The 15,794-nt window shown below is 40.1% G+C and overlaps 1 protein-coding gene across 1 annotated transcript; it reads left to right on the top strand.

Annotated features, from left to right (window-relative positions):
- Nucleotides 1-7,692: 7,692 nt before the first annotated feature.
- dhh (desert hedgehog signaling molecule) lies at nucleotides 7,693-15,758 on the top strand. The gene is made up of 4 exons (XM_041799931.1): nucleotides 7,693-7,916; nucleotides 8,756-9,124; nucleotides 13,364-13,625; nucleotides 14,497-15,758. The coding sequence occupies exons 2-4, from the start codon at nucleotides 8,816-8,818 to the stop codon at nucleotides 15,309-15,311; spliced, it is 1,386 nt and encodes a 461-aa protein (XP_041655865.1). The 5' UTR covers nucleotides 7,693-7,916; nucleotides 8,756-8,815; the 3' UTR covers nucleotides 15,312-15,758.
- The last annotated feature ends 36 nt before the right edge of the window (nucleotides 15,759-15,794 follow it).

Below are 15,794 nucleotides of genomic sequence, written 5' to 3'. Positions count from 1 at the left end.
GGCGTCTGTCCTCTCCGTCCCGCCACCCTTTTGTTTCACTTCTTTAATCAGTAGAAGAAGAAAGCTATATTTTGGCCTGTCTGTCAGCAGTGTCCAACTCCGACGCCACTACAGCCGTAGCCCACGCTTCCCCCCTATCCGATGCAACCGCCAGATAAAAACCTTGCAAATCAAGTGGAGAAGCAACGTCCACTCACAACTACTCCATGTCCTCAACACCCACCCACCTCCTTTCTTCCATCCCCTTTTCATGTCTATTGTTCATTTCCGTGCCTCATTTTTCTGAAGTCAATTCAAGGAAAAACCCTGCCTCTGATTAATTTCTCCCTCTTGATTTTTGTTTGCAGTTTTTTGTTTTGTTATGTTGGATGTTTTAATTAAGCTTATTTGGTTTGAGTTTTGTTTTGCCTTGGGTTTCCTTTTGCTGAAAGGAAATGAACTTGAATGTTGCTGTAGCATTACTGGCACATCTGGAGCCTGGCTACCTTCTGAGGAAGAGACACATAAGCCACATATAAGGTGTGTTTGAGTGAAGTTGATGCATTAAGAAAGAAGAGTTTGATTAATGTGAATAATGTTTGAGCTGGCACAATTTAGGTCAATGGTAGATGATTCAGAGGGCCAAAATACATCCAAGAAATGCAGGTTTGAGTTCCTGTGAGGAGTTTCTGGTTTTTATGAAACAAACTGAAATGCATCCTGAGCCACAAAAGTAACCCAGAACATCAGGAAGAAGATTTATGAGAATTTATGAGTTTGCAGCGCCTATAAAAAAAACTCCCCCCCCCAGGATGTTTTACCCTGTAGTTGATTTTATACATCAGTCGTGGTCGATACAATTTGGCTTTTTGGAGCTAAAAACATTTCTAATGTCAATGTGAAAACAGATTTAAACGAGTAATGACAATGAATCAAAAATATGTAAGGTAAAATAAGTATGGATAGATATTCACCCCTTTTGAGTCAGTATTTGGTAGATTTCTCTTTGGCTGCAATCACAGCGCTGACTCTGTGTGGATAGGTCTCAATCAGTGCAGTGTGGACACTGCAATTTTACTAGATTCTTCTAGATCAGGTACGACCTTCCCTTTTCAAGTCCAGCCACAGATTCTCTATTGATTGAGGTCTGGGCATTGACTTGGCGATTCAGACCATTCACCTTATTGTCTTTAAACCATTTCTGTGTGGCTTTCGCTGTATGCTTCGGGTTCTTGTTTTACAATAAAAAGAATCTACTCACAAGCTGTAGTTCTCTTGCAGACTGAACAAGATTGTCCTCCAGGATTTTCCTATATTTTTCCACATTCATGGTACCCTCTACCTTTACAAGCCCTTCCAGGGCTGGCTGCCAAGAAGCATCCGCACAGCATGATGCTGCCACCACAGTGCGTCACAGTGGGATGGTGTGTTTGTGGTGATGTGCAGTGTTTGGTGTCCACCAAATGCATCGTCTTGTCTTTTGGTGAACTCTAGTCCAGATTTAATGAGTTTTCTTCAACAGTGGCTTTCCCTTTGCCACTCTCCCAAAAAACTTCGACTGGTGAAGAACTCTTTCCCATCTCAGCTGCTGAAGCTTGTAACACCTTCAGAGTAGTCATAGGTGTCTTGGTGGCCTCTCTCACTAGTCTCCTTCTAGCATGGCCACTCAGTTTGTGAGGACAGCCTGATCTAGGCAGATTTACACATGTGCCATTTTCCCTCCATGTCTTGATGACTGAATTAACTGAACTCTGGGGAGTGTTCAGTGTCTTGGAAAATTATTATATCCACTCCCTGACTTATACCTAAAACTATAGGAAAGGTTGTTTCATGCAGTAAAACAACCTTGCATACATTTAACCTTGGTTTAGGTTGGAGGGAAAACACTGGGACAGCACCTCTCCCTGCAGCAGGACGATAGCAGTGCAATCAAAGTGTCCCAGCAGTCCCATTGGGTAACACACTCCATTGGAGTGGTTGTCAGGCGTATCGGGGACAAGGCAGGAGACGGGCAGCTTGTAATGGGATGAGATAGGCTATCTTTATTGTCAAAACATACGAATGAAGGGGGGAAAAAGACGCAGATTAGCTTTCCTGACAGTCGGCTTTTTGAAGTTCTTGCCAAAGTGCATTAGGGGCTGTTATTCCCTCATTTGTTCGCCTGCAAAGACAGAAGCACTCAGGAAAAGGCGAGACTTGCTCGCTAATCAACTGATAATGGGCCACACTGTCCATTTGCCACAGATGCCCAATGTCCTGCATGCACACTCACTGCACACTTGCTTCACACAGTTGACTGGAACAGGCCTTTGTATTTGGGTAAAGAGTGTGAACCTGTAAGAACACAACTTTATATAACTGCACAGACACATTTTTGAGTATGAAATCTGTGTAACCTATAGAGAGCGCGCTACCTTATTTTGGGTCATGTCAACAAAATAATGTATAGCATCATACCTGATCTTTGACCTGTTTGTCTGAGGCCAGGAAGTCCCACCCTCCTCAGTCTATTGTCCAATTCAGTGCAGCATTGCCTCAGCCTCAGCTCATGGTGCTCTTTTCAGAGGCCAAATCAAGGCTCGGCAACATAAAACCTGGATGCTATTTTCATATTTTATATCACTGTATGTATTATGTCAAGAGTAATCACTTGGCTGACAGAGTTGTGGTTTTTTCTTAAAGTTATGACACCTAAGCCAAGAATCATCCAGAGTGTGCAGCTACATCAGCATGCACCACCCTGCCTCTTCCTGCATTGATAACATGCTGAGAGACAGTGGACTGGGTGGTGCAGTGGTGGGCAGAGAGAAAGTACAAATGTATGTTTGGGAAAAGTGAAGGAGTTGGTTAGGTGTCAGCTCCTTGACTTTCCTTTTTCCTCCACTGACCTTTTGAACGGCCTCCATCCGAGGAAGTGGATCTTGCAAAGTGTCGAATCAGCTCCAGAAGACAAGAGACACTCTTGAGATGTCAAAAATCAGCAGTGTTTCAAAGTTCACGTTCTCCTTTTACAATGACGAAGTCATAGAAAATAGCTTGTAATTCTATTTTTACCCTTACTTGTAGATGCTACGCTCTTTAAAGCTCCTGTGAGGAACTTCAAGTTTGTGCCAACTTTGCTGCCCCCAGTGGACAAAGTGGTAAACCTTAGAGCTCTGCTTGATTTGACCTGTATACGTAAAAGAAGTGTTCTATTTTAACAGTCAAATTTATTATTATGAAAAATATTTACCTTAGAAATTTTGAAAAAAAGGGCTGTTTTGGCCATTAATCCCTTTGACTGGCACCAACCTCAGTCATCAAACGTAAAGTCATAGGTAGACTCAGTCTTTGCCTGATTATAAAGAGGAATCATACACAACTCTATTTAATAACTGCCTTAAACTCCACTCAGGATCTTTAAACTTACATGGGAGGCTCAAAAGATAACAGGAAGCTAGTGGTCTGCTATTGGACCACCGGGCATTTTTCTAAAAACAAACCAGTGTAAACTAACTTTGGCAGGAAAAATCTCGTTTTCTATGCTTTGGCTTAGCAGGAAACCCAACCATTCACCCGGCCATGTACTCCCATCCTGAGATGTGGGAGTAAGAAGGAGGCAGGAGGATGGGGCCACCAAAATAAAAACCAATAATAATGACTTTAATTCCATCTCCAACCCGCACATGTTCGCTTCCTTCCTTTCCCTTTCATGTCAGATGGAAATCTCCTCTCCTGCACGTCTTTGAAGAGAGACGTCGCTGTGGGTAATTGAAGATATGAAAGTGTTTGTTGCTTTTTTTGATTGAGTCATTCCCTCACATTTGTGGTGAAGGTTGATATCTCTCATCTGTGTTGCTCGAGCTGGACTCTTGCCTTCCTCCATGTTTTATCTTAAGGACAGGAAGATTCAGCTTCACTTGGCCACCCCTCCCTATAACATCCTGGGATCTCTTCTGGAAGCTTCCCTTACAAGGACGCCTTTTCATGGTCACTCTGGAGCTCAGAGGCCTTTGCTTAGTCACTACAAAAAACATTAAATGCTGTTTGGGTCAGAAGCACTATGCAAATTTCACTGGTATTCCTGAGATCCAGAGAATTATCTGTGTGCATTGGTCATCTTTAACCATCTTTGGCATGCAGTCACTAAAAACAAGATATCTTGTTACCCAGAACTATGTTGGAAAATTAAAGCTCCTGTGTGGAAGTTTCATTATGTGTTGACTTTGTTGCACCCCCTGGAAACCCGACATTTCTCTTTGCTGATTTTTCCTGTAAATTTCTAGGTAGTGTTTTTTGATGGAAAATCTCAAACCTATCCCCAACTGTATATTCTCTCTATGGAAATTGTAAACAAAAGTTCTGACAACCCTTTTGTCTACCTTGTAAACAGGTAGACATAAAAAATGACAAAAAATAAATCTTTTCACAGATGGTCTTTTTTCATTGGACATAACCAGACATTACTATTATTACATAAAAACTCCTCACATGAGCTTTAAGGAGAGCTAAAGAGTCATTGAAGCAGAGTCACCACAGATAGTGGCCATGATGCATCCATGATGCTAAACCCCGCCAGGAATGACTCTTTAACCCACCATTAATTTACACTTCCGTACGTGATTACAGATGTCAGACCCCAGCGACACAATGATGACGTTTGTTTCCGTATTATCTGACACATTTTATGACTCTCCCTGCTATTGTTCTAAGATGGATAAAAATAATGATAGTTGATATCACCATGGGAGTTTCCAATGGAGAGGTCTTGGGCGCATTTGGGTTCAGGGGGGGTCCCAAAAATTCAGGAAGGCACAGTCAGAAAGGGTCAAGGCTGGATGATGTGTTCCCTCTTAGGCCCTCACCTTCAACTGTGGCTATTAATAGCACTAGGAAAGAGTCATTGGAGTCAACTGTCCACATTGTTGGGTGGGAGGAGCAAACAGTAGCAAGGGCATGTTGGTTTACAGAAAGTTCAGCTTGTATTAAATAGTGTTTCAATAATGTAGTGCATGAATGTCGAACCAATAGAGAATTATATTTAAAAAAAAAACATTTCATAAGTCACCTCCTTAAGTTTCCGCATAATTTTAAAAAAACAGCACTGTTTTTCCTCTAACAGCAGAGTAACAGAAAAGCAAAATACACTCCAAAAATGTAATAAATTATTAAATAATGAAATAAATAGATAAACAAAAATTTTAAAAGAATGACAATTGTTAGACCTTCTTAAAACTGTTTAATCTGATAACAAGTGAATGACAGATTTTTCAACTCAAGTTAACATCATATAACTGGTAAACATGACTTGAATGAATTAAATTCAATCACTTATAACCAACTGGATCCATGTTTTTTTTCTGTTTTTACATTGTCCAACAATTTCTATTTTCTCATAAAATATGTCTAAAGCAGCCTCCATTACTAAATCATTATTAACTTACAAGCTCCGCTTGTAACAAATACAGGGGTGTAAAGTTACTAATTATGACCCAGATTACTATAAATGAGTAGTCTTTGTGTACTTGTGCTTTTCTGAATATATTTTGAGATCGCTGCTTTTACTTCTACTTGCATAAGTTAAACCAGGAGAGACTAAAAATGAGTTTAACAATGATTTATTTTATAAATATAATGAAAGAGAAATGTGCAGTCTTTGGTGATCAGACTCCGTGGGATGACTTCATGTACTTGTAGGGTAGTGAAGCAAATGGCAGGAATAGGATTGTCCCTTATGAAGTCTCGACACTGGTGGTGGTGTTGATGAGGGGTGCAGGATGAGATGAGGAGTACACTTCTGAGAAGCTGGACCACGAACCAATGAGGTGGCTTGGAGGAGGAGACTGAGGTATGCTGGATGAGATAAGCAGAAGACCTTTGGGGATCTGGACTCTGTGCTGATTAACTGCATGGAGGTGGCTGGAGTGGAGGAGGGTTGCATCGTCAGTACTAAACGACAGGCTGACTGTGAAAGAGAGGATGACAGATTTAAAATACAACAGGTGCATGATGATTGGTTGAACGAGGTTGTGGCAGAATCTGATTAGCTGCTTACATTAGTGAGTGAACACTCATAATCAGCTGATCAATCCAATCCACTTTATTTATATAGCACATTTTACAAAAATTGTGTTTACCAAAGTGCTGCACAGTGACTAAAACACCAGAATGGGAAGAGAGAAAGAATGGAAAAAGGAAAGATATGAACAAGTCTAGACTAATAAATGAGTAGAAACAGTCTTCCTGCTTGAACTTTTGCTGAGCTCCATTTCTGACAAAGTAACTGTACTTTTATTCAAAAACCACACTCTTGTACCTTTTCTACCTCTGTTGACTACACAAACACACACAGAGAATGATTCCACATTACATCCCAAAACAGTGTTGATCCAACAGTGTGAGTACAGCTCTGTAGAGTCAACTGATAATAGCTCTGGCCACTGCGATGTTAAATCTGGGAGGTTGTGTGGGAAGAACTCCCCATCATGCCCTTGGGCAGAGTGTTTAGATGTGTTTTGTGTTTAGTTGTGTTGAAATGTTGCCTGTTGCCGGTGAACCATGCTGTAGTTCTTTTCTAGTGGACTATTACTGTTTTTGTTGTAAGACACGTTTGCACCATGTATGAAGTTATCCACTGAGTTAACGTTCCCATCAATGACGTTCAAAGTATTTAATTTAACTCTATGAGTTCAGTTAACACTGTCAATTTTGCTGTGTATTTAGCTTTATTAAAGTGATGTGACCAACCTTAACAACCTGGTTGGAGAGCTGTTCTCTTGTTGTTCTTGCCAATAAAGAAAAATCATATTCTACTGTAATTCAGTATTTAAAGAAAACTTTAAACACTTTTTTTCATTTACTTGTGTAGATTTATAAAGCAGTAATTTTACTTTCACTTGAGAAAATTTTAACCAGAGTAAGTGTACTTTTTTACTTGAGCATGGTTGTGTACTTTTTCCACCTCTGATTAAATCGTATTTCAATATCATAGTACATGAACTTTGGATCAGATAGAGGGATACATTTTTATCAATTTTTAAGTCACTTCCTTACGTTTCTGCATATACACTTAAAAACAATATGGTTTTTACAGTTACAGCAGTGAAACAGAAAGCAAAATACACAACAAAAAATGATAGAAATTAAAATTACATTTACAAAAACATTTTTTGAACCAAAACTGCTTAATTTGTCAAAGGTTAAATTCAAAAAGCTGCAACTTAAGCTAACGTCATGTAGCTGGTAAACTTGAGTTGAATAAATTTAATTCAATTACTACTACTTACAACTGGAACTATGTTTTCTCTTCCTTGACGTTGTCCAACAATTTCTATTTCCTTATTAAATATATCTAAAAAAATAATTCATAGATAACTCAGAATTAAAACAAAAAAATCCTATTTACAATAAGAACGGCCTAGGTTTTTAAAAAGCGACAGATAATCTAAATAATCAATTGGTGAAGAGTTAAAGGAGCAGCATCGAAAGTCTACTTTTGACACCACACAAATTAGGATGAAGTGCAAAGAAACACTGATATAATTTAAAGTTTAAGGTGGAAAAGTTGTCCAGACTTTAAGTGTTAATATTGCCCTTTGATTTTACGGCTGGTTGAAGGGCTGGGGGGTCATTGTGTTACCACAAGTAGGCTAATCAAATGTCCTTTGTCAGGTTGAATTGGAGGCGTGTGCTGCCGCAGTGGGAGCGCGCAGAGGAAGGGAGGGCAATCTTGTCCGGACGCTAATAAGACCCAATGGCTGGTGCAAGGTGGCCAGGAGCGCTGAAACGCGACAGAAGACGGTGGAAGGTCAGAAAGAGGAAAAAAAAAACCTCAGGAGTGACATTTGTAGATGGATAAACGAGGATGAGGGCGCCACAGCAGCGTACGTAGGAACTGTTGGGGAGTCTGTTGGGCTTTTGGTGTTTCTCGCTGAAGGAAATGCGTGGAGAGGGACGCGGTAAGTGACGAGAAAGCCACGAAAAACACCTGCGTCAAAACAAAGCTGGTACCTGAAGACTTATGGAGATGACTTTCAGGTTTCTGGAGGCTTTAAGGCAGCTGGTGGTTGGAGAAGAAACTTCAGAGACGCGTTTCAAAATGCTATACCCAATGACTTTTGCTTATTTAAACGTTTTTAGCTAGCTATACCAATATTTGGGCTGACTTTAAATCAAAGCATACGTCGAAACATGAGATACGGAGTCAATTTATCTCGTGCAGCTAATTTTAAAATTAACCTACCTAGAAAGTTCTAGATATCTAACAATTTTAAAGCTCCTTGAGGAACTTTCGCGTTGTGTTCATTTGGCAACAAAACCCTAACATTCAATGTCACACATTTAATTTACAGTGAATTTTTGATTTTGAACACTAATGTATTGACAATATCAATATTAGCTGTTTTGGTAGCTTGCTGTTGCTGGCATCACCTGACACCTACCCGCAGCAGACATGACAAGCATGTAAACTAACTTTTTAGGAATACTCATCCTGCTGACTTGTCTCTGACGGTTTAACTTATGAATATGTATTATATTATATAGGCCGACAGTATTTTTTAAGGTTGAAACAGAAACAGACTGACATCAATACTTGAATACTGAAAGGAAATTTTCTGTTAAAAGAAAGTAGAATAACACCCTCTCACCAGAAAGCACTAAGTAAAGAGGTAAACGTTACATTTGTATTCATGCTGGGTACCAAAGTCATCACAAACCAAGAACTTCCTCACAAGCACTTTGAACACATGATTTATAAAAGACCAATCTTTGACCCTCGTTCACCTGCTTGTCACAGTTGTCCTGAAGGCACAGTGAGCCACTGACCCCGGGAGCACTGAGCCCCCCCCCCCACCAAATGAAGCAGTCCTGGTGGGCCCGCCTGGCACAGCTCAGCCTGCTCGCTGTGTGGACCTGCATATGGCTGGTCCAGGGATGCGGACCGGGCCCAGGCTATGGCATCCGGCCCAGGTCCAGAAAGCTCACAGCCATGCACTACAAGCAGTTCTTCCCCAACTTCTCTGAGAACAACCTGGGTGCCAGCGGGAGAGCGGAGGGCAAGATCACACGCAACTCTGAACGCTTCAATGAGCTTGTGTGCAACTACAACCCAGACATTGTGTTTAAGGATGAGGAAAACACCAACGCTGACCGCCTCATGACCAAGGTGAGACATATACTAGTGTGCACTTAGGATTTTATCAAATGGGATCACTCCTTTCTTTTGCCAGCCTGTAACTGGCTGACTGGGCAGAGAGTGATCTGCAGCTCTGCTAACTTCTCTGCTGAATGAGTGATTTACTCCATTCACGTGAAGTGGGCAGACCATAGCTCATACCCTGCCAACCAGCATGGCACCTTCAAATCAACTCATATTACCTCATTCATTGTTATCCTTGGACTCTACACTACCTGCCCTTACCAGGCTCCTTACACACAAGCAAGTGTTCAACACAGAGTGTGTAAGTTTTAACTAAACTTCCCCTCCCTTTTTTTTCTTGAGATAAGAAGATCAGGATGTAATTTAACACTAGCCCTTTGGAGAATGTGCTCCCCTGCAGAAACACTTCCTTTTAATCTTTAACCAAAGTCTTTGTTATGGAAAATCAAACTATTCCTTAGAAGAAATATTCAGGCACTTAACTGTAAATTCTTTAATGTTTGCTGAGCAAAGGTTGTCATTACATCAGATTTTTTAACCTCAAGTAAAAGTCAAACCATTTTGGTAACTCTGACAGTAAAACAACAAAAGTAGAAGCCAATATCCAACACTTTTTTTTTGCTTGATTTGCTAAAAATTGGAAGCAAACTAAAACCAAACTCTTCCTGGTGTATTTGTGCGGTTTAAAGGTGCTCTAATCAAATATTTTAGGCAGCCTAACTTGGCAAAGTGATCAAATTGACACGTCATGCATAGGGGACAATTTAAGATCTGTGCAGGGAGCAGAAATTTCTTTTTTCCCTAAATGTTATCTAAATATGACGTCAGTTTTGTCTGACTCATAGATGCCACACGTTTTTGGATGCTGTGGTTTTCTGTGATGGTTTAGGATATGAATCTGTGATCCTTCCTCTTCCAGAGTGATTTTACTCGTTCAAAATCTGTGGTCGTACACATGTGCCCCATGCCAATGCCCAGTTTCAAGTGCATGTGTGCGTCCATGTGCCCCTCTTTTTGCCCAGATGTGAAAGACACTCTTTGTGTGTCGTTTGGAGACTCGAAAAAGGGTCGCCTATATAAAATTCCCGCCTGCTGAAGTAATGGCACCGTCCGAAAAGCGACTATTGTAGTTCTGACAATGAAACGCCTCTCTTCAATGGCATTGTGGGAAAAAAAATGTGCCCAGTTTGTTTTTTGTCCCTCTTGCTTTCTCACTCTTGCTGTCACATTCCCAAGTCCAAGCCCATACATTCTTCCCCTCTGCCCTCCGTCTTTTCTCCCAACCTCTGCCCTCCGCTGCCTCGCTTTCTCCTCACCCAACCTCCATCACTCGTTAATATCTTTCCCAGCCCACTTTTTTTAAAAGTTCAATTGCAAAATAGGCATCATACTCTCAATCAGTTTTAGCTCACGGGACCTTTCGCATCACTAAATAAATGACACAGGAGATGACAATGATGAATCACCTCCTTTGCTGATGTCCTCATTTTCCAGCCTGTTATTTTGTGACAGCGCTGACACCATAACATCACGGCCCACGTGGATGTTAAGAGTCACTGTTCACATTTCTGATCAAATGTCTCAGGGGTGAAACAGACACACTTATGCCTGGAACAAACTGGAAAGGAAGAGAATGGCCTTGATTATTCTTGTCACCCTGTCCAAAAGGCCAAGGAATGTGCCAAACTGGCTACAGTAGCTTTGTTCTGGTACTCTGATTGTCCGCGCAAGGTTGGGATGGCATTTAAGCGGAGTAGAGGAGGGATTGTGTGGTAATGTCAGCAGACAAACAAACCTGGGAGACAGAGACAGTGTTGAAACACTGGAACTGTTTTCTCCTTAGCTGCACTTAAGTTAGGCTGTGCATTGAGGTGTACAGTAGGCTAACATACCCTGCATAACTCTGTTACACTTACAATGAGCCATTTCTCCTGTTAATAAATGACTGTAAGTGTCACTTGTACTCAAGTTGAAAGCTGGCATGACTTTGGCTGTACATAGCACATGCTGTAAAACAAAAGTCTAATATGTATCTCTTATTTTTTTTTCAAAGTAACTGAGATTCCTTTATGTTTTCTACTTAACCTTTTGACTTAGAACTGAGCTAACAAGCTTACAATGCACACGGTACAACACACGAACCACCCACACTTTTTCCTAACCTCCAAATGGTTGAGGAAACAATGATATAGAGTATTTAGAGTTTTTTAAAATTAATTCTATTTGCATATTTCCTATCATGTTTAAAACTTTGACATTTCTGAAGTACAGCTCAAAATAATGCCATTCTTTTCAATTTTCCCCTGATATGATTATGTATTTCATTGTTAACACATTTTTTTCTTCTAATTTAAACATCTACTTTAACATGTGGTACGAAAGGATGTTCTAAAAGAAAAAGGAAGATGATGATAAAAGGTAAAAAAAACTCAACAGCAGAATTATTTAATGTAACTTAATGCATCAGTCCAACTGATACTGAATTTTGAAGCCAGGAAAATTCCTATCACTGACAGTGAGCTTGTCAGAAAGTACGTATTTCGTAAGACAGTTGCAGAGGAGAAGAATAAATCCTTCAAACATTACAAGTAACCCCTGCTCCCCCCTGCAAGTAACACTTTCAAAAAAGACGACTGAGCTGTTTGCTATTTTTATTTCTAAAATTAATATCTAACCCAATATTTGCTGCCTGTGATTTTTGTTTTATTAGCAATGGCATCAAAATGGGTATAAATATTGTTTGATATTTGAAGAATGTATTGAAGTTTAAAATTTTGGTATCATGACCACATGTTAACCTTGCAAAACCGATGGATTGGCCAGATTCCATGTGTGTCATCAGGCAGATCCATCTTGCAAAGCTCCAATCTGAAACATTTATGCCCGGTCTGTGAATGGACGGACCAATCAGAGAACGAGGCAGTGGCTACAGCTGTGGTTTTGTTGTAATTCACTGAAGCAATTAGCTTTGATGAAGCTATAGCAGCAGTGCTTGGCATATTTTTAATATTAAAAAAAGAACATCACTGGAAGCTTTCTTGGTGGAAGAGATGTTTTTGCTCTTCTCCAGACCGGTCTTGGCATGAGTTTGAGTCACCAGCGGCCCCACCAATAGTGAACAACAATAGCGGCTGCCTTTCAAGCTCACGTTATGTAGTTTACTCACCAGGGCTGCTCATGCCCGCTATGTTATATGTCTTGTCTCTCTGATCGGCCCATCATGAATGAGACAGACATAACATCGTCCAATCATCCTCAAAGAATTATTATTTTTTTCAATTATCTTTTTATTTATTTTCAACATTTTATAAACATACAAGACAAACAACAAAAACAAGAAAGCAAAGTCAAAAGAGGAGAAGAAAAAGAGAGAGCGCAAAAAAAAAAAAAAACAGTTACAGTAAATAAGAATAAAAAACAGCTTGTAAACCATATGGATAGATAATGGATACAAATAAAGAATTATTTTTTTAAAGGTTCTGCCATTCTCAAACACAGACTATGGGCAGCTGCCTAGATGGATGTGAAATGGGGCAACAGTGGCTCAGAAGGTAAAGTTGGTTGTTGTTGTTGGTTGGTTGTTTTGGCTCTTGCAGTCACATGTTGATGTGTCCTTGGGCAAGACACTTAACCCCAATTTGCTCACACTGTTTAACGGTGGCATGTAAATGTGTATAGATGCATTTGAATGGGATTAGCTACTGATGGCTCATGCTCCATAGCAAACTCTGCCATCAGTGAATGAATGTGGAGTGAATGGAATTAAAGGGCACGAATGGGTAGGTGTGTTAAAGCTCAAGTCCATTTACCATATATGATGAGCCAGGTTAACCGCTTGTCACAGATTGAGTTTTTAAAATAATTTCCTATTAAACAAAGATTATAAAAATCTTTCAATTCTGGTAATAGAAATCTAATTCAATTATGGGAAATCATGATTGGTGGTAGACAGATACCAAATGACCTTAACAAACCCTCAACATTTCTGTACTGCTTTCTTGTAGTTAGACGGGCATGTATTAGGGGGGTAAGAGAAGGAACATATGTGTTTTGGCATGGTGGAAGCAAATTTTAAGAACATAGTTGGGTTTAGAAACTTCTTCACAGGGCACTTACCCCTTAGTGTCTTGTATTTGCTTCAAATTCACTGACTTATTTTTATTTATATTTTTGCTAAAAGCAGTTAATATGTGATAAGCCAACTTCCCCAACGAGTCTTCTCACTCTGTTTTATTCTCTACCCAGCGATGTAAGGACTGTCTGAACAGGTTGGCTATCGCAGTGATGAACCAGTGGCCTGGGGTACACCTTCGTGTGACGGAGGCCTGGGATGAGGATGGCCACCACCCTCCCGGCTCTCTCCACTATGAAGGCCGGGCCGTGGATATAACCACAGATGACAGGGAGACCGAAAAATATGGTCTTCTAGCCCAGCTGGCTGTGGAGGCTGGCTTTGACTGGGTACACTATGAGTCTAAATATCACATCCACTGCTCAGTGAAAGCTGGTAAGTGTACAGAGATCGCTTTAGTAGCAGATCATGCAATAAACTGTGTGAGATAACATAGATTAAGTGTACAGAGTAATGAAGAATTGTTTGATTATTGGATTGCAGATACTACCTAAAACACAATGCAATGGCTCAAACAACTCCTCAAAAAGAGCAGGTTTTCAGAAAATTGCCAAGTGACCCACACAAATAATTTCACAGTTGTGTAAAAAGAATAAAAAGTTGTCACTTATGAGTTTTTACTCCAATAATGTGTTTTATTTTCATTACCTTGTACCCTAGGTTGCTTGGTATCAGCCACTACCCAAATCTAGCTTTCCAAAGGGGTATCAGGAAGGAAAAAATTGCACTGGCATGTAATTTGCCAAAATTTTAGATACTTTGATATTTTATTACCATGTGTTGTAGAAAAACTACAAATGACATTTTTTTAATGATTCATGGTTTCAGGAGTCCTGAGGCTTTAGAAAAACTACAGAACTGTTGTCATGTTTCAACGAGATGAAGAACAAGCAGTGATGGTCCATTTAAATTCACTAGCTGGCAAACAAAATGGATCTCAGAATCTCTTGGGGTCTAATAAACCTTGAATGTTCTATTTATATCTTTTTTAAACAGAGCAGACAGTCTAAATTTCACAGATACAGTGGCAGCATTTATTATATGTGCAATTGAGGCAGTGTGCTGAAGTTTGCATATGACTATTTTTGTTGTTGTTATTGTTCAATTTTGCTAGTATCAAATCGAAGTTTACATTTCTGGTAATCTGACAACTATAACAAAATTTCAGAACTGTAAGAGGATAGAAAAGGAACATAATCTGTGTTTCTACATCTTTGTATTTATTTCTCTACTCTTCTTCCTACAGATCACTCTGTCACAGTGGAAAAAGGTGGCTGTTTCCCTGGCTGGGCCAGGGTGACTGTTGCCGGAGGGGGGCAAAAGAGCCTGTCCTCTCTATCTCTCGGCGACAGAGTCATGGCCCTGTCTGTGACAGGCCAGGTCGTGTTTAGCCAGGTCCTCTTGTTTCTGCACCAGGACCATGAAAGCTGGTCCACCTTTCTGTCTCTGGAGACAGAAACTGGCCACAGACTAACCCTCACTCCACATCACTTGGTCTTCTTAAGCGGCCATTGCACACTTGACAGGAATGAGTACCTGGCTCAGTTTGCCATCAGAGCCAAAATAGGAGGTTGTGTTCTCATCCACACAGCAGAAGGTCAAGTGCACCCATCTCGAATCGTCTCAGTGTCAGTGATGGAGAGTGTGGGAGTGTATGCGCCCTTGACAGAAGCTGGGACTGTGTTTGTTGATGGGGTGCTGGCATCCAGTTATGCACTGGTGGAGGACCACAGACTTGCACACTGGGCTTTTGGACCTGTGCGCCTCCTCTCCTCACTTAAAAATGCCCTCTGGGGGGAGACAACACAAAAACAGCAGAGCACAGAGAGCGGAGCAGCTTACCCTAAAACTCCATCATATTGTAGCACTTTGGACACTAAGGACGAAGCAGGTTTATGTATCAATAATGACATTATTAACAAAAGACACAATCTGAGTGAACCTCTAACAGTGGAAATAAAAATGAAGCACTCTTTACAAAGAAAAACATCAAATGTGCACTGGTATGCCAGACTACTGTACAGTTTAGGATGTGGCTTTTTAGACTCACTCCATCCTTAAAAGACTATAGATCTAAACATTGCACTGAATGTTACTGCTTTGATACACTTACACAGAACTATCTGTTATTTCTCCAATAAATAAAAGAACAGATGTTGCCTTCCTTTTTCACCATTGCTTGCATTGTAATATATGACTGACGTGCATCTTAATACGGAGGAAAATTTTTAAGGCTGTTATATAAGCAAAAAACAGAATTGTCACTGTAAATCGATGTAAAATGGTCACATCAGAAGAAGTTACATAGTCTATATGTACAGCATATTTCTCTGAATTTCAGTTATATGTGTGGAAAATTGTATTCTACTGGGATAGAAATGAATGTTCCCACATCAGCAGAATCTTTATTTTTGTATCTGAATCATAATATATAACGGTTTCATTTTGTTGGAATTATTTCACTACATGTATTAATTTGTTTTCATGTAATAAAACATTTTAAAAGCATATTAATAAGCAAAATGTGTTGGTTTTTTGAGTAAA

Source organism: Cheilinus undulatus, linkage group 11 (assembly GCF_018320785.1).
Source record: "Cheilinus undulatus linkage group 11, ASM1832078v1, whole genome shotgun sequence".
Classification (NCBI taxonomy): Eukaryota; Metazoa; Chordata; class Actinopteri; order Labriformes; family Labridae; genus Cheilinus; species Cheilinus undulatus.
The sequence above is the reverse complement of the archived record's forward strand: the minus strand, read 5'-3'. Positions and strand labels throughout refer to the sequence as shown.